This window comes from Alnus glutinosa, chromosome 1, assembly GCF_958979055.1.
Source record: "Alnus glutinosa chromosome 1, dhAlnGlut1.1, whole genome shotgun sequence".
Taxonomy (NCBI): domain Eukaryota; kingdom Viridiplantae; phylum Streptophyta; class Magnoliopsida; order Fagales; family Betulaceae; genus Alnus; species Alnus glutinosa.
The window spans coordinates 12,109,431-12,129,087 of NC_084886.1; the positions used below are offsets into that span (position 1 = coordinate 12,109,431).

The window sequence follows — 19,657 nt, forward strand, 5'->3', positions numbered from 1 at the left end:
TAGACCGCGGGATTTCTTCTATATGAATACTTGGCTTAGGATTCGGCTTAGGTCTGTGACCAAAATCTATCTTAGTAGTACCGTCTAGATACTGCTTGATATAATCTAGATTGTCTAGATTATGACTTACACTAACAGAGTTGAAACTTTCATTAGTTAATTTCCATTCTTGGGGCAAACTAATGCCGATCCACTTAATTGTGTGGGGAACACGAATGTTAACATTTCCCTGGGTACTTTGAATCAGCAGAGTTTGATTCCTGGGACTTCTGGAAATAGCCTGGAACTTCATGTTGGTTCAAGTACACTTATAATTGATCCTATAGATTAAAGCTAAAGGCTGAACACCCTCAAGAATTCTATATCCTGAAGTTCTGATGTTCAAAGTTAAAGCTTTTAAAATATGGGGATCACTTAAACTCATGGTGAAGTCTGGGTAACAGTCGAAATGAACTGGACCATTTTACAGACTTGACTCAATTAGACCGAGAAGACTATCTTCCCAATCTATGAATTGTGCATCTCGAAGACCTAGCAAAACCGAGGCGTTAAGACCTCTTCTTGTTAGGGGCTTAATCGCAACTTGAACTAATCCAATATGGATCAAGTTGTGACCTTCAGATCTATGTTTTCTTATGGTCTCAGGGCTGAAAAGCTGACATAATTCATGCTCTTTGTTTAGAGTATAGACTTGTTCAACAGTCTTGACATGATGTTCAGTTCTGAACGATGTCTTTAACCATTTTTGCCTATAAATTTCTTTACTAGGAACCTTAGGGATATTCCAATAATTGAAATCGATGAGGGAATCGTCATCATGGTACTCAACATGTTCTTCATTAACGATCTCTGGGATCATTGGTATTGAGGACCTAGAGCTTACAGCTGAGTTAGATCTGAACAATCTATTCATCTTACAAGTTTCTGTTTATCATACTTAAACTTTTACTGTTTTTATCTTTCTACCGCACTTATCTTTGTGAATCAACTAGGTGTCCTAGATCATACACTCTGTCCTATCTGTGTGTCCTCCCGACTTATCCTGCCTTCCCTCAGGTCTAACTGCGCTGACGGCACGTTGACGGTAGTGTCATCTTTCTAATAGCATAGAATCTTAACAGAGAGTAGATGTAGTAAACAGACTTAAACAATTACAGTTCAAGAACAAATAACCAGCCACCTGGGCGGATGTAAAGATTAAATAGGAATATAACACAACCTTATGGCTCTGATACCAAAAGGGGGCGAAAGCAGATGTACTTAGAAATAAAGAGTAGAAATGGTGGAGTGGACAGAGAAGTGGTAAGCATAGGTAAACATAGTGATAAAGTATGATAAGGTTGTGTTATATTTCTAATAACCTAGAATCTTAACAGAGAGTATATGCAATAAACAAACTTAAACAATAACAGTTCAAGAACAAATAACCAGCTACTTGGGCGAATGTACAGATTAAACAGGAATATAACACAACTAGGAAAACACTATGTAATTTTTACATTTATGCCATCCAAAAGGACATAGATGTAATTTTTTTAATTAAATCTATGCCATTCCAGGAGAACAACAGGAGATACTCTAGCATTTTTGCTAATAGCTAGCTTAGACATTAAATACCGACAATTCTTTTGTGGTCCTGAATGTCATGGACAATAGCGATCGATGACATTTACGGTCGCAAATAAGTAATTAGAGGATAACGATAAACGACTCAATCAGTTTTGCTTAATATATATATATTTTTGTGTGGCCTTAATTATGGTATTCCCATACTTATTTTATAGCTTATATATGATGATTCTAGACGTTATCATGTATCCCTGAATTTAGACTGTCTGTGTTATATATCTTGATGATCGAATTAGCTAATCTATTTGGTTTATGATCGTATGATTCATATTGATTGTAGACTTAGTGATATTATTAAGTTTATGATTATGATCTTTTAAGTTATATTATGATACAGTAGCTACTTGATCTAATTATTATTCGTGATTTGTTCTTGTTTCCATTGTGGTCGTAAAAAAAATGATATACCTTTTTATTGCATAGCTATCTGATTATTGAGTAGTAGCAGTAACTCTTCGGATTATTTACTTATTAAATAAATCTAGAGACTTTATAGTTTCACTCCAAGCTATTTTGATGAGCTAATTGGTTGAAATGCTTCAAAATGAATATCTCGCAGCCTCACAAATTTGGTGAAAAAATTTGGTAAGCTATTCACTTACCAAAACAATAAAAACTCTCTTTTATTTATTTATTTATTTTTTATTTCTCTCTCATGCATCACACAATCTCCCTTTTTATAAAAGATTACTTAAATAGAATAGTGATAGTGGATAGCTAAAATGTTAAGGTTGCTGAGAGTGCTTTAAAATAGTGGATAGCTAAAATAGAGAAAAATTATTTTTAATTATTTTAGCTAGTAAAATTTGGTGAGACTAATAAGAATGCTATGTCCTTTGCATATAGTAGTATTTGTAAAGTTAAATTCAGAAATTCAAAAAACAAAGAAAAAAAAATTATCATATATGCTTTCGGAAATTGTTTTCAGAAGAGTTTTTTTCTTGAGCATTCTACGTACTAAAAAAGCTAGGAATCAGGCCCAGCTTGCTAGACACAATTAGGGCCTTGCCCAAGAAGCAATATCCGGTACCCTTTTGAGCAATTGGTTATCCCTTTGAGTAATACCTTTTGTTAAGTCCTTCTGTTCATGTGAAGATAAGGTACATGCTTCCCATTTTCCCACTTGCACTTCTGTTTTTAGTTGCTTCATCTTTAGTACTAGATTTCCTCAGTAAATAGCTTTGTGGTCGTAATTATTACTATTAGTTTGATTTAATTAACTAAAGTTTTTTTTAGTTTATTGATTTTATAATAGTGTCTTTGATTTCGTTAGGGTCCTGCATTATGGGTACGTAGTCTACTGAATTAGTGGCGAAGAACAAGAGAAGGCCATCAAAGACACCTTGGAGATGCTGAGAGCCATAGAGGAAGATGGGCTCGGCCGAGACAAGAAATATTTTGGTGGGGACAACATTGGGATAGTGGACATTGCCCTTGGGCAGAATATTGCTCAATGGTTGGGAGTCAATGAAGAAGTTGTCGGGATGAAGCTGCTTGAGGCTCACAAGTTCCCTCGCAATTGCATGCATGGATCAGGAGTTTTAAGGAAGTGCTTGTAATCAAATTGAACCTTCCTGATCGTGATGAAATGTTGGTCTTTTTTAAGCATAGAAGGGAAATGTTGCTGGCATATATCTTCACAAGATTAATTAGTCTCTAAACTCTTGAGGTAAGAAAGAGAGCTGCTCATAGGAACAAATACTTCATAAACCAGCTGCTTGATGCCTGATTTGAGCTAGACAACTAAAATGGATCCTTATAAAACGAACATGGCACATAAAACATAAAACATGCATATATAATCCATGCTCTCAGGTGATTCTTGAAATTACTTGAAATTACTGGTAGAATACAACCAAAACAGCAAATTATATATGTAGCATACAACATTACATTAAACAAATAACGTACGATTCATACCGATTGAAAAGCTAATAATGGTTGGGCATCCATAGATGAGGTTGACATTGTTGATGGGGGAAGAGCATCCCCTAGCTTGTACATTTCAACTTGGTCATATTCAAGCTCTTCATCTTGTTGAAGGTTAGCAGCTTTTTGCAACATTTGAATTGCCTCCAATTCCATTGCGACTTCCTTCATTGTAGGTCGTTTCTTTCCATTTAAGCTCAAGCACCTTTTCGCAAGGTTCGCGACTGCAATGATCTCTTCCTTCTTACCCTCCTTCAAAACTCGACTATCAATAATTTCAAACAAATTGTTCTCCTCCACCGATTGAATGAAATATATAGCTAAACTTCTAGGTTCTTGTGTCCTTGTTGAAGAGATAGCTTTTTCGCCAGTTAACAGCTCAGCAAGGACAACACCGAAACTATAAACATCACTCTTTTCTGTAAACTGACTTGACTGAAAATACTCAGGGTCCAAATATCCAAAAGTGCCATGTACTTGTGTGGTTAGGTGAGTTTGATCAACAGCGATGGATCTTGAAGTCCCAAAGTCAGCTACTTTAGCTCTGTACTTATCATCTAAGAGTATGTTCGTAGACTTAATGTCCATGTGGTAAATGGGCGTGGAAGCTGCTGAGTGTAAGTAGAAGAGAGCTCCGGCAACTTCTGTTGCAATTCGTAAGCGCATATCCCACGTTAATGGAAACTCCTCAGTTTGGCCATTGACATATTGAGAAAGAGTTCCATTAGGAACATATTCATAAACTAGCATAGGAACTTCTGTCTCCAAACAACAAGCAATTAGCTTAACCACATTTCTGTGGTTAAGTTGTGAAAGAATGACAACTTCGTTGACGAATTCTTCGAGTTGTTTTCCTTCATCAATTGCCTTGGATTTTTTCACTGCAACAATTCTTCCTTCTGCTAACATGCCTTTGTAAACAGTGCCTTGTCCTCCTTGACCAAGTATTCTATTTGCATTATAATTGTCAGTGGCCTTCTCCAAATCTTTTGAATTAATCAGTTTGATGTTCTCAACATTGGCTTCATGTGAAGATAATTGTTGTTGTAACAATAAACCACCATTTCGTTTGAAGAACTTTTTCTTCTGTGCAATCATCCTCCTTTCCTTTACCACTTTGTAAGACCACCATCCACCAATAAGTAAAACCAATAGCCCAAGACTGCTGCTAATACCTAATTAACGCAGTGTAATACGAAAAAATTACTCATTGTAGTAAAAGGTTATAGCAATAGTTTCGAATGAGAATGTTGACTTAAAATAGCGAAATTTTCTCTTATAGCTATAAATTATTCTGACAAAAAGTATGTTAATAAATATATATTTGACTATTGATGTATTCCAAAAGAAGGAGATGGTACAAATGGGCAGGTGAGGGAGGAAAAATGATTAACCCAAAAAAGCATGAAGGTTTAAAGGTTCACATTAGAATCATCTACTTACAACTTTTAAAAATTTGTAACCATTATTTTAAAAGAACGATCACCATTTTGTCAAGTCCTCTATTTTGAATAATACATTTATATGTAAAAAATTATATGTAGGAAATGATTTCTTTAGTCAATACCTAAAGAGATTTAATGCACTGCCCCCCTTATGATTTTTGGGGATGGACGGCCATCCCAAGAAGGTGTTCAACCAGCCCCATAAACCTTGACAAATGACCCAATCACCCCCTCAAGACTTGAGGAGGCAGCCAACCACTCTTTCTAGGCTTATGGAGGGGTGGTTGGCCCCATATGAGTTATTGGGATGGTTTGGCCAATCCAAAATCTTAGATGATTGCCCTCAAGGCTTATAGGGTGCATTGATCGCTCTTCAAAATTTTTGAAGGTGGTCTAGCCACTCTCAAAAGTATTTGGGGGTAGTAGGTATATATTGCCTCAAAATGATTGACTTTGGAAAATCTGAAGTGTCCATTTAAACCATTTTAAGAATTGCAAGCTCTTGCAATTTTTAAGAATTTCGCGAAATTCTGCTAAGGTTCCAATATATCTCAAAATATTATACTTGAAGCATCCTCTATGATAGTAGTAAGTGAATTTTAGGGATATATTTATTGAAAAATTATTGCATAGAAAGTGTACGAGAAGATATTAAAGAAGAAAGAAAAAGCAGAAGAGATTTGCCACTCCAAACGCTTGGAAATTTTTCCAAAAGAAGTGCTGTAATTTGTTTGTTTGTTTTTTTTTTTTTTTTTTTTTTTTTTTTTTCTCAAAACATGTGTTTTAAAAATTTTCTCCCAAAGCATAATATAATTTATTCTCCTACAAGAATGTATATCCAAAGAAAGTGGGACCAATTGAAACAAGCAAGGTGAAAGAAAATCAATCAAAATAATGTCAATGAAAATATGAGATTTCTTGTGTGGGTGGTTTTTGGCTCGCTTTTTCAAAAGGAAAAAAGAAAAGAAAAAGGGAAGCCTTAAACACTCCAATCCAAATAAACATGAAAAATGCTACACTACTCAATTTATTTTTTTTTTTTTAAAGTTAGTTTTCAAGTGATATGATGTGTCGTCATCATGAGATGGTAACACATTTATCAAAATAATAGATCTTATGGGACATGGGATGATAACACATCACTTGAAAACTAAATTTTAGAGAAAAATTTAAAAGTGTACATTTTTCAATAAACATACCTATCGTAGCCGCTCCAATCTGAGGTTTGGGGTTAACTACCAGGCAATTGTAAGACCCATAAGTATTTTCACATGTTACACTCCCAGATCCATTATTGAGACAAGGTGATGGTAGGCGCTCGCATTCGTTAATATCTGTCATATATGTATAAGGAGATAAACACAGTTAGTATCCAATAAATCAACAACAAAATTCATAGTGCTTATTAAGTCACCAATTATTTTAAAAAATTTAGAAAATAAGAAAATTTCATTTAAATCAATATTATAATATCTCGGTGGGTTCAAATTCTTAGTCAACAAGCAAAGTCTAATAATATCACTAATTATCTCTAAAAAATAAAATTGATAAAAAATCATAATAATAATTATACAACATATGCGTACTCCATTCATCATGATGATGATAATAATAACAATAATAGTAAGATTTTCAAATGAAATCGATTGATGTTGCTTGCTCTTGTTAGAATCTACAAATAATCCCATGACATCATTTGATTATTTTACAACTACATTTTTCTCTATATTAACAAAGAATTTAGTATTTCTAATTAATGCATAACGAGAGTTTGTATGCTATATATGCACGTTATTATTATATGAGATTTGGGGTTTCACAAATAGGAATTCCAAATTCTAACATTTACAACTTGTTCAAGTATCATGAATAAAATCGTCAACTTTTATGTGGAATTGATAATAATTTAGAATTTCTATTTTACATGTAATAGTTAAATCTGATCACGTGATCAGTTCTCTTGTGAGGCCAATGTGATTCCCTCCACTTACTTTTTTTTTTTTTTTTTTTTTGAGTATGTGATTCCCTCCACTTAAATTTGAAGAAATAACGACCATTGACATGAGGGTAACTAGTTAAATAGAATATACAAAGTTTATGAAGAATATTACTTAAATTGAAATTTGAAAGTTCAAGCAGATCGAGGTAACAACCCCGTTTAATAACTCCCTCCCCTCTCCCTTTCCCTTATTTTTACTTCTCCCAAAAAATATCAACTCAAAATATTCTTAACTTTTTTTACTTTTAATATCACATCAACAATTTTTTATTATTATTTAAATAAAAAAAACTCACTACAATACAATTTTTTAAAAAATTCTTTCTACTTTATATCACATCAATCACTTTTAACTTTTACTCAACAAAAAAAATTCTCCATAAGGGGAGGGGAGGGGATTACAACTCAAGTGCCTACAAATGTAAACACGCCCCCCCACCCCCCAAAAAAAAAAAAAAATTGTGTCAAAGTCCAACCTAAACTATTAAAAATTATCAATGTCATCCACAATGACAAAAACAATACTTTTCATAAAATTATATATATATATATATATATATATATATATATATATATATATAAAGGGAGAAAGTACACGCACGTATTTCTCTCAAACTACCACTCAATTGTTAATGTCTCTGTCTCCCTCCAAACTACTAATTGTGTTAATATCCCCTCTCAAACTATCAAAACATGTCAGAGTCTCTCTCTAAGACCAATAAAAAGACAAAAATGACGCTAATTTAAAAAACAAATTAAAAATAAAAAAAAAATAAAAAACGAAAAAAGAGAAAATTTAAAAAACAAAAGAAAAAAAAAAAAAAAAAAAAAACCCGTTTTTAAATTTTATTTTTTATTAACTTTTTGTTATTTTATATTTTTTCAATAATTTTTTTTATTAAAAATTGAAAATTTTCATGAAGGATATTTTTGTCATTAGAGAAAACATTGACATTTTTTCGGTAGTTTAGAGGGGGAGATTGACACAATTGATAGTTTGGGAGGGGACATTGACAATGAGGTGCTAGTTTAAAAGGGTTATACGTACTTTTCAAAAAACAAATTATAAAAAAAAATAAAAATAAAAAAATATAAGAACATTTTTATTAAAAATTATGGTCATTTTTATCTTTTTGTTGGTTTTGGGAGACATTGACATTTTTTTGTAGCTTAAGGAAAACATTGAATTAGTAGTTTGGGAAAGATATTAACAATTAAGTGGTAGTTTGAGGAAATATATGTACTTTTCGAGAAAAAAAAAAATCATGAACTTCTCTAATTATATCACTTGATAAAATTACTAGATAAATTTTGTGAACGATTAGTTCAATTACTTATTCCAATAGTTCATTTTCTAACGCAAACTCAGTTGACTTTTGATTTGTGAGTGATTAGTTCAATTACTTATTCTAATGGCCCATTTTCTATCTAATATTCTTCCATTTTCGACTTTTGAAAAGTCCTCTACGGAAGTTTTAATAGAAAATGGACTGTTTGAATAATAATTAGAGAAAAATGTAAAATCAGTCTTTTCTGTTAGCTCAATTTACAAATCGCTCCATGTAGTATAAAAATTAATTTAAAGATTCTTATAATAAACGAAAATAACAATTTACTCCCTAAAAATCAATTTTCGATCACTAACTTAATAAAATCAATTTGGTTATCACGTCAGGCCCAATAAAAGTGCGACGTACAAGTTACTCTTTAGTTAAAAAAAAATATAAAACTAAAAAATACTTTTTTCAAAAAGTGACCCGCAAGCCACCTCATAGGTGGCAAAAAGGAACATGCAGAAGAATTAAAGAGATAAATTGACTATAGCTAGTACAAAATGTTTAATTACCTTGACATCCTCCAAGAAGATAGGGATTTCCTGCAAAGCCGCCATTGCAAGAACATGTAACAGTTGAGGTCCGGTTAGTAGCACAATTATAGTTTGAGGTGGAGCCATTATTGGTTATTGGAAGAGAGTTGAATGATGTATTAAGAATCCCCCATTCCAACACCACAGGAACTTGCGACATTTTGGATGACACATCTTTGTATGGGTAATCGGCCTTGAACCACTTTTGTTCTACCAAAAATGCAGACTTGCATCCTTTGTCCGCAGTGATCATACCGTAAGCAACAGGGTTCGTATTTATTTGGCCAATTTTTGTACTGAACACAAGGAGCTGTGAAGGAATTGTGGTTTCGCAGCAGTTAATGCCATTGCAACTGCTTGCATCCATCGCTTTATCAGTGCCACAAAATGACATGCACCCACCAATTATAACTGAAGTGTTTTCGGACACAATTGAAGCAAGGTTGTCGCAACCGATGGCGACGAATCTGTTGTCGGACTGGGAGAAGATGAAAGGGCTTTTTGAGAACTCCACATTTGGTTTGCTGATTTGATCACCACCAGTACAAGAAGAAAATGTCGGATAGTTGACGTGAACTGTGCCTCCTCCTATTGAAATGTTGAGCACCTCCAGGTTGAGGCTCCGCAAGAAAGGTTTGGGAGGGCTGAAAGAGTCATCGCAAACTACTTCAAACCAGTCATCAACGTAGCAACCAGCTCCTCCTATTCCAAAAGGGTATGGGATATTGCTAACATCCCCACAGCTTGCTTGACATGAAGTACTATTATTTGCTAAACCCGCTGTTTGTACAAATAATATTGCATCAATCGAACACAAGAGCACAATCATGATCTGAAATACCATTTTCACCGCCATCGATGACGGAATTGTACGTTAAGCAGATATAAGCCCCAAGCCCCGGCCCGCTAATTAATTTATACAACGTAGTGACGTACGCCATTACCGTCCTCCAATTCTAAAAGTCGCCAATTAATTAAGAAGACCAAGTAATTGTCTTCGTCTGGAATAGTCTGTTCTTTCTGTGCATGAACCTAGCTAGCAGCCATTGTTGATCACCTCTCATAAATTACTAGGAAAATGATCCCATATGGATGGTCCACAATTGTGACTTTTGCATATGGGCGCGTCTTATGTATCCTCCCAATTAAGTAGATGAAGCCATGCACGCGCTTACTTCTGAATTTGTCTTTTGTTAACCTGACAAAGATCAAACAGCCAACTTGATCATCTACGCCCTTCATTCAATTTCAAGATTGAATTATTTGAAGTGGCTGAACTATAGGATATGCTGAACAAAGTCCTAGCCAGTTCAATAATTTCCTAAAAAAGGCAATGAAAATCACCCTTGTTTGTACTCACTGATTTCTGATAGTTATCTCATGACATTTGGCTGTAACACTAGGTAGTTGATTATCAATCACATAAAAATAAATTATATGAAACCTCAATTTTTTTCTTTTTCTTTTTTTTGTAAGTATGCCTTGGAGGAGGAAAAGAAGCAAAATAAATTTACAATGTGGACTAATAAGATGTGCATGAAAATGACAAGAAAAAGGCTCCCATTAAATATATGGAATAATTTCATCATTGGTCCATGTGGTATGTCATAATTATTTTTCACTCCCTATGGTTTAAAAAGTTTATAGGAAGTCCTTGTGGTAAGCAATAATTACAAATCGATCCCTGTCGTCAAATTCCGTTAAATTTTTTGACAGATTTTGTTAAATGTCACGTCAGCGCCACGTCTGACCAATAAGAATGTGATACGTGTCCATCTTAATAAAAAAAATTATTTAAAAATAAATAAATATACTAATTATTTAAAAAAAAATTAAAATTCAAAAAAAAAAAAAAAAGCAAGGGGTGGCCACGCGCCACCCCCTGTGGCCGGGGGTAGCCTTTGGGCCACCCCTGTACTAACTAGGGGTGGCGCACATCCACCTCCAATGGCCTAGGGGTGGCCTCCTTGGATTTCTTTTTTGTTTTTTCTTTGTTTTTAAAAATAAGTATATTTATTTATTTTTTAATAATTTTTTTTTATTAAGATGAACACGTGTCGCATTCTTATTGGTTTGTCGTGACATTTAATTAACAAAATCTGTCAAAAATTTTAACTGAATTTGACGTCAGGATCGATTTGTAATTATTGCTTCCTATAAGAACCTCTCATGAACTTTTTAAACTATAAAGAGTGAAAAATAATTATAACATACCACAGAGACCAATGGTGCAATTATCCCAATATATATATATATCAAGTGATGTACCGAAGAATTTCATAAGAATTATTAATTTTCTAACACCAAATTGGGCATTATCTGATTACTAGATAGAATGCTCCGAGGTTTTTCTTTTTCATTTTAGGGGTAAGTTAGAAAGGTGCCATAGAAAAAAGAGGGTATAATACGAACCTAAACTCATAATCATCAACAAATTGCTTCTTTAGTAGTGGTGGAAGTTGCATGTTCACAAGCCCGGCGAATGGTACATAGTACTTCTTTCTCCTAACATGCAGTTGGTAAACAATTAGCTCAGTCAAAGAAATCAAACTGGATGAATTAATTACCAACGGGCCCCTATTAAGGTCACCAGCTCACCAATGTTGCTGGATGGCCTAGCGGCCCATAACCAAAGGGTCCAAAGAGGTTTACGGTCCACAACTAAGGGTTGGCTAGCTAGGCCCCAAATGGCTTATAATAGGGTTAACAATTTTTTACATGACTCGCGAATCCTATACGAACACGACACGAAGTTATAAGGTTTGAGTTTAGACTATAACCCGTTTATGACCTATTTATGACCCGTCAACCCGTTTATGACCTATTCAATTCGTTTATGACCAGATTAGCTAAACGGATTGACTCGACCAACCCGTTTTGCCAACCCTAGCCTATGGTTCACTCATTTCTAGTTTAAGTTTAAGTTTAATCTAATTTTGAAGAGTTAGTATTATTTTGTAATGGTTAGTAATATTTAATTTATGTTTTAAGAGTCAACATTTAATAATATGCTTGGCCTAAAAGTCAGTCAATTTAGGGTTAGGGATTTTGTCAAAGTCTATTTAAACAGTCTTTTTTAACCCTATGATTCAGACGATGGTAACATTATGATTGAGATTATGATTTTTATGAAAAAAAAAAATATTTATTTCTTACAGGCGTGATTCCTCTTTACTTTTTAGTGATGAGAGTCGTGAGACTCTGCCAAGACTGTTGAGACTCTGATTCAATTCCTTCTTATCGTTATTTGAATTAATGTAAAATTTATATTTATTTTATGTTGTTTTCTTTTCCGTCCCGCTTATATTTGTAAAAACTAAAAAATTAAAGTAAAAAAAAATTAAAATTAATCAAGTTGCTCGGGCCTCGTGAAAATGAATAAATTTAGGATACATTCATTCCAAATGAATTTTAAATCAATTATTTTTTAAGTACCCTTTATATATAATTATATTGAAAAATATTTTATTCAAAAAGGTTTGGTTTAGTTGAGACGCCTAAAAGTAACTGGGTATTGGCCTATTGGGCAATGATGTATTACGAGAACATAAAATAACCTTTTAAAAATCTCTTTACTTTTTGAAAAAATATATTTTAACCCTTCAACTATTACGCATTTTGTAATTACATGTCAAATTAGACACTTTTTTTTTTACCTAAAATACCCTTGAAATTATTTAAAAATTAAATTAAAAAATATAAAAATAACCATTTGAAAAAGAAAAAATTAAGGGGGTTAGTGTAAAAAGAGCCACCCATTTTTGGTGTTTTCAATTTTTTTTTTTGTTTAATTTTTTAATATATTTTTTTTTTCAGATAGTTATTTTTAAATAACTTTAAGTGTATTTTTGAAATAAAAATGTAAAAGTGTCTAATTTAATTGATACATAATATGTAGAATCTCAATGTCACTTTTTAAAGTTTAAAAGCGCAATTACAAAGTGGATAATAATAGAAGGGCTAACATTATCCTTAAACTGTCAAAGTTTAAGGAAAGGACAAACACAATTTTATTGTTCTATTATTTCTTGTATATTTTTGTTTTCGATTAATAATGGAGACTAAAAAAGGTTTTTCACTTAATTAATTAGACGTGTGTGTCTCTATATATATATAGAAAAACCCAAACAAAATAAGGCTAGAATGGTAGGTTCCATTTATCCTGAACGAAGCTGATTAGACTACTTGGAGAAAGTGTAGAGCCGACCGGTTTCATTTTACTTGACTTTTTCCTAGTCTTCTTTTTTCTTTTTCTTTTTTTTAAAAAAAAAAAAAAAAAAAAAAAAAAAAAAAAAAAAGAAGACTTGGAGAAAGTGAAGTAAAATTAAACTGGCCAGCTCTACACTACTAAATTCAAAGAATAAAAAAACACATTTTGAAGAGCCCAAATTGGTACCAACTACCAAATACCAAATATTAAGAAGGTTTGTTGCCTTTTGCCATCCCTTGAGTCATTTTAGGTACAGGTAAAAAGGTCTGGGCAGAATGGAGCCAAGGCCTTGATAATAACATCCACTTATAGAGAGAGAGACATCGAATCACCTTTCTCCATCGGTGTCAACTCTCATTAAAATAAAAATAATGAAAGAAAGTTAGCCTGTTCATTCAGTAGTTTCATTTTCTTCTTCTTCTTATTCTTCATTCAATAGTATTTTCAAGGAAAAACTTCAATTTACCCCCATGAAGTTGTCACCGATTTGCAATTCTAACACCAATGTTTCAATTTTGTTAATTGCACCCCATTAAGTTTCAGAAATTTTCAATTTAGGGAATCCGTCAATTTTTGCCGTCTGAAGTGACGGAATGGATACCACGTGCGCGACATGTGACTTTTTTGGTTCAGAACTTACAAAATTGCCCTCATTTAAAACGGCACCGTTTCTTTAAAACACCAAAAAAAAAAAATTGGGAACAAGGGCATTTTCGTCTTTTTGGGGACAAAAAACGCACCTGCATGACACGTGAGGAAAATTTCGTTAAGTTAGACGGTTGATTTGGACGGATTCCCTAAATTGAAAATTTCTGAAACTTAATGGGGTGCAATTAACAAAATTGAAACATTGGTGTTAGAATTGCAAATTGGTGACAACTTCATGGGGTAAATTGAAGTTTTCCCTATTTTCAAAGTTCTTCTCTTTTTGTTCCTCACTCATAACAAATCTGAACAAATATAATGGGGTTAGTGGCATTTCAATATCGATCCTACTCTTTTTGGCTGCTCTGTTTTGGTCCTATCACTCACAATAAACATTAGATACTTGATCAACTAAAAGACAGTAAACCGTTGAAGTGAAAAAAGCTATTTGTACAAACTGTTGATATGGTGGCTTTGGCCGATCCCTTGTATTGGTGGATAAGTGTGGTCTTTCACGTGAACTCTTTTCTTATCTATAAAAGGAGTGCATTAAATTCTAGAATTCTTGTCTCAAATGAATTTGGCTTTCTCAAACTTAACTTTATAAAGCTTTCTTAGCTAACTTTGGATTAAATTTCATTAAATTTTAAGGATTTAAGCCGTTCATTCAAAATGAATAGTCTGACACCAAAAAACAAAAACAAAAAATTGAACAGTTTGAATCACGCCACGTAAACCTTTAAAAGAAAAAATATATGTAAGTAAATGGGCCAGCCAAATTACTCGTTTAAGGAGTAGTCAACCACCATTTTACTTGTTGAAGCTTGGTCTACCACTCCAAAGGTGCGGTTGGGGTGGGCCAAACACCCTCACAGGGTGGCTAATGAGCCCCTCACCCTCACCCTCACCCTTACCCTCACGAGTTGTTCTATACATGAGACTTTGTTCCGTCCCTCTTCCGTCTTTTTCCTTACATGTCATTTGTTTTTCGTTTTTTTTTTTAAAAAAAAAAAGGTTGAAGACCGGAAGGTTTCAACACTCCCAATGGCTTATGTATATCTCAAACTAGAATAGCTAATCAAAATCTATTTTATCTAGTTTAACTAATGAGTTTTAAAATATACCATACATTCGATTATCTATTATTAACTTTATAATGTCTCAAATGGGTAGCTTTATCGGCCGAAGATCACGCCTCATGAAACGGAGGTCACTAATTCGAATCTCCCCTCCCTCTCTTGTGTGGACATGTTAAAAAAAAAAAAAAAACACTCTGTATTATATTTTTATTATTTTTTATTAATTTTTTTTATTATAGTATTTTTTTTTTTACGTAGGTCTCACTTGATAACTCTACTACTTTATAGATATCCACTATGAGTTCTCTTTTTAACATTTTTGTTATCTCGCCCTCCCCCATCGTCCCGCTTCCCTACCAAACGGCCGACTCCTAACGACTAGCGCCCACTGAAGACCGGTGCCCAACGACCGGCTTAACGCCTTCCCCACATTTCTCCCCATTTCCGGCGCCGACCACCTAACGCAGCCCTTCCCCACCGTCCCGCCCACCCAACGACCGCCTCCTAACTACCAGCATCCACCGAAGACCGGCGCCCAACGACGGGCTTAACGCCTTCAGATAAACAGAGAACCACGCCATACACTTTGGTTACCGGGCCACCACCAGCAGAAGCAATTTCCGGCCACCCCAACTCCCCCTCCGGCGACAGAATCCCGGAGCGATCACCGGAGCTAGGATCTAGGAGCTACTCCCTCCGGGCTCGACATCCATCGAAAAAGTTAAGGTAATTTCTAAATTTTCTCAATCTAAATGCTTGGTTTATGTTTTTACCTGATGGGTGAGGAATAATATAAGAGAGTTGAAGTTGATAATGCGTTGTTAAAGGGGCTCGAAAGGCCAAAATGTTTAAGTTACGTGAAATACAGGAATATGCGTTGGTGAGTTGGCCAAAAAGTTACAGGAATATACAGGAATATGCGTTGGCCAAAAAGTTCAATCTGTGTTTACCTATTCCTTTGCACTCAAATTTGTTCTTATTTGTTGGTGTGTTGTAAATCCTTTGTATTTTTTGGTTCGTGTAGAATTAGATGTCGTTAGGTAAATTGTTTGCTGATATGTGAGCAGTACATAGATGGAAGAGAGTGAGACCCAAATCCAGGGTTAATTTTTGGAAGTCAAAATTTAACAAACATATTATTAGAATTTCCTTTTGTTCTCATACAACAACAATGAGGGTTATTGTACAGATTCTGTATGCATTTTACTTTGATGTTGGTAGTTGTGATATTGTGATTTGTGTCCTGATTTGGTTAAATAAGAAGTAGCATATTTCAGAGAGAATATGAAGGCATTCTTGCAGATCAACTTTTTTACAAGGGACTTGTTAATTTGTTTGTTTTCTAGCGTCAATTTTCTTTGTCTGTGCAGTATATACACTTTTCAGAGCATTGCATGTGGTTTTAAGTTTTGAATCCTTGAGTTTGTTAAGAACCAATTCCTTTGAAATATATGTTGATTTTCTCTTTATATGGTATTTGGATGCTGTCTCTTGGATTTTTGTGTATCTTTGCTATATGCAGTAAAGGGTTTCTAACTTGGATTTGGTCTACAATCATGACCTCCATCTTTTTGATTATTGTCAATGCAATAAGCTTAATGATTAGCTTGTTTATGACTTTCTCCTCATCTGGTGTTATGTCCTTGTAGTAAGTTTTGTTTTGATAATTTGCTGAAAATTACACAACTCTTGCACCACATTGCTCAAATGAATGAAGTGCTGGTAGTCCGTCACAGAAATCTTTGAAGCATTGGGGGCTTTGCATTGACATTGACTAAATTGATTGTAGCAATTCTGCTACATTTTGTTTGCACTATATCTGGCCATTTTAACTTTGCTTGGTTGGCATTTAGAGTGACTATTCTTGCTTTTGTTAAATTTTTTTGGTTCTTGGAAATGTTATTTTGAAAATAGAAACCAAAAGACAAAACAAACGGATCAGAACCTATTCTCAATATTTTTTAGATAAGTTCATGGTAAAATCCTTAGATTGAGCCAAGCTTGTCTCATACAATTGTTTAATTAAACCTTTTTTTTTTTTTTGGAATAACTTTTAGATGGTATTGTTTTAGGGTCATCAATGAAATCTGACATGCACTTTTTTTGGTCAAGGGAAAAATCACCTATGCTTGCTTATGTTGCAATGGCAAATTTAAGCTATATTATATGCTTATTTTCTGAGCTTTTGCATCATAAACCTGGACTAAATATTTTAGGCAACTCGTTGCTAGATATTGAGTTGGGAATGCTTTTTTGCACGTGGTTTGGTCATGGCTTTCAGGTAAAAAGAATAACATTGAGTTGAGAATGTTTTTAGTACACGTGATTTAGTCATGGCTTGAGAATAACTGAATATCACTCGTGGTTGAATAAACAGAGAAACTGGTTTCAAATGCTATACGAAATGCAATGGTATAATTTTCTTACCGTGAGACACCTACAGACATGCTTGTAAAGTTTCAGAAAATTCTGTAATGGTAAAAACACTGCATCTTTTAGTCTAAAGCTGCAAAGCAGTGCTCCTATGGACCACTTCTGAACATGTTATTATGGCTCAATCATTATATTGTTTATTTGGTTCTGGATTTTGACGTGTCACAAGTTGTACTAATGAAAACCTGTTGGGCTTTCTCATTTTGCAGCGGAGACATCAGAAGTTACTGGGAGGAATAGATGGATGCACAGCCAACCAAGAAAGGAAGAGGAAGGAAACAATAACTTTGTTTGCTACTAGAAAAATATGTTTTGGACAAATTTTAGTAGGCATCATGGGTGTTTCTAAAGATGATATGCAAACTGTGATGCCCGGAAATTTGTAGTATCAGCAATTCAGCAGCTACTTTTGTCTGTTATTAATGTGTTTTGGGGCTTCTTCTTTTTCTTTTCTTTTTTTTTTCTGAAAAAGTGTTCTGATTTAATATTAATATGAAAATTGTTTTTATATTTTGAGTTGTTTATTAATGTTTTTTACTTGAGAACAGAAAACAGAACATAGACGTACTTCTTTATGATAATAAACCGTCACTCAAGCTATACCATTTCCATGGTTACAATAAAGTATTTGTTTACATTGGTTTAAAATTTAGTTTACATCGTTTCTGGCAAACATAACTCCCTTGTTATCAAGACCTACAACGAAGCCAAATCCACCTTATGAGTCAATTTCATGAAGAAATTATGGTCACGGTAGTAATAATTGTCAGAGTGGAATTGGTGTAGTATCAGAATCTGAAGATGAAAAAAAACAGGGGAGGAACCACTGTATCAAATTTTCCTCATGTTTGTTTGGTTTGTGATACTTTAAGACAAAATGCAATCGAATGCATTCTGATTCTAATGCTAGGTTATGTTTCTTAAAGCTGTGGGAAACATAGGATCATTTGCCCTCAACTTATTCCATTATTTTTGTTTTTGCCCTAACTTTTCGCAGCAATATGACAAGAAAATTACTGGAATTGCAGTCTGGTTGATGGGTTCTACTTTTCTAGAATTGCAATTTGTCAAAACAAGTGCACTTTTATTCAGGTCTTAGACATTTGGAAGCATTAAAAAATGCAACATCAAACTTTTCCCAAACCAAATTTTATTATGAGCTGGAAAAATAAGCTTTCTACAAAGGTCTACAAAGATTTCACCATATCCTAGTAACATATAATGCTATTAACAAAATTAAAAAACCTAAAGCAATTTGATATTGTTTCTCCATCGATTGGTACTTTTCTTTTTCAACAGCCAACTGCATTCGACATTGAGCAACTTTCATTGTGTTGCTCTTTGTAACTGCAGCCTGTAGTCTTTCTTTTTCATCTTCTAGGCACATGCATTTTTCTTTCAACCGCTTCAGGACTCTTTCGCCATGCTCGCATATTGAAAGATCATTAACCCAATTTCGCCATGCCCTACAAATAAACCCCAAATTTCAACCAATCTCTGATTTGACACACCCTCATATGATCATCAAAGATTAAAAGATGTCTCATCAATAAAATATGTTGAGATTATACCTTTATTATTTTTCTAAAACAATGGGTAGCCATCAGCCATAATTTTAAACCTTTACAACACATAATAGCCACGTATTTTCTTAGATTGACATGCACATCATACATATCTAAATAAGTTAACCACCATTAAAGGCAATCCACTTGGCATCCTAAGAGATTCATTGACTTGCACATAAATTAAACAGAACATTACGTTTGTAATATCAAAGATCAAGTATGAACGCAATAACACAAATAACACATGACAGCAGATAATCATATGAAAGAGATCAGGTAGTCTCATCTATACAACTCTTATAAAAAAGGAATATTGATGTAAAGACCAAAGGACAATTGTATGTTTGTTCCTAAAACTATTTTTGCTAAAACTTTGACTATTTCTAATTATGAGTGGGCTTATGTGTTTCAGTCAAGTTAGATTGATTTTGTTCCTTAACTTGTGATAAGTATTAGGAAATAAGACAGAAAAATACTTGAGAGTGAATTTTGGGTGTGAAAGAAAAGATGCATGTTCAGTGAAGGTTGAAAGAGCATTATAAGATACCAACTAATGACACCAAGACAGTCCAGAAAGACACACCAGTTAAACTACAACCTCAGTAAATGTGCCGATGGCCATCCAATCTAGAAAAGGTCCCATGGATATAAATTTGATTGACTTGATGCCATGGTCAGATATGGAATTTATAAACCTAGCTTATGGGGCATTAGCAAATGCAAGAATGAAATATGTTACATAAAGAAATGCTTTTTCCTTTAAATCATAAACAGTTTAAATCATTACATGTACCACAACAAAACTTAATCCAGACAATAAAATTACCAAAAGAGAAGAACGTAAAGAAAGAAA

The 19,657-nt window shown here is 33.8% G+C and overlaps 1 protein-coding gene across 1 annotated transcript; it reads right to left on the bottom strand.

The window, feature by feature from the left end:
* Positions 1 to 3,466: 3,466 nt before the first annotated feature.
* LOC133872839 (wall-associated receptor kinase-like 10) lies at positions 3,467 to 9,802 on the bottom strand. Its single transcript, XM_062310460.1, has 3 exons — positions 8,849 to 9,802; positions 6,203 to 6,337; positions 3,467 to 4,733 (listed from the first exon to the last, which is right to left on the bottom strand). The coding sequence occupies exons 1-3, from the start codon at positions 9,723 to 9,725 to the stop codon at positions 3,544 to 3,546; spliced, it is 2,202 nt and encodes a 733-aa protein (XP_062166444.1). The 5' UTR covers positions 9,726 to 9,802; the 3' UTR covers positions 3,467 to 3,543.
* Between the last annotated feature and the right edge of the window lie 9,855 nt (positions 9,803 to 19,657).

What these genes read in the sequence shown, in the direction of transcription:
- LOC133872839 (XM_062310460.1), bottom strand. Translation starts at nt 9,725, where the DNA reads ATGGCGGTGAAAATGGTATTTCAGATCATGATTGTGCTCTTGTGTTCG. An exon ending in TCTTCTTGGAGGATGTCAAG is followed by an intron (nt 6,338 to 8,848) that starts GTAATTAAACAT and finishes CATATATGACAG; the next exon opens with ATATTAACGAATGCGAGCGC. An exon ending in GATTGGAGCGGCTACGATAG is followed by an intron (nt 4,734 to 6,202) that starts GTATGTTTATTG and finishes TGCGTTAATTAG; the next exon opens with GTATTAGCAGCAGTCTTGGG.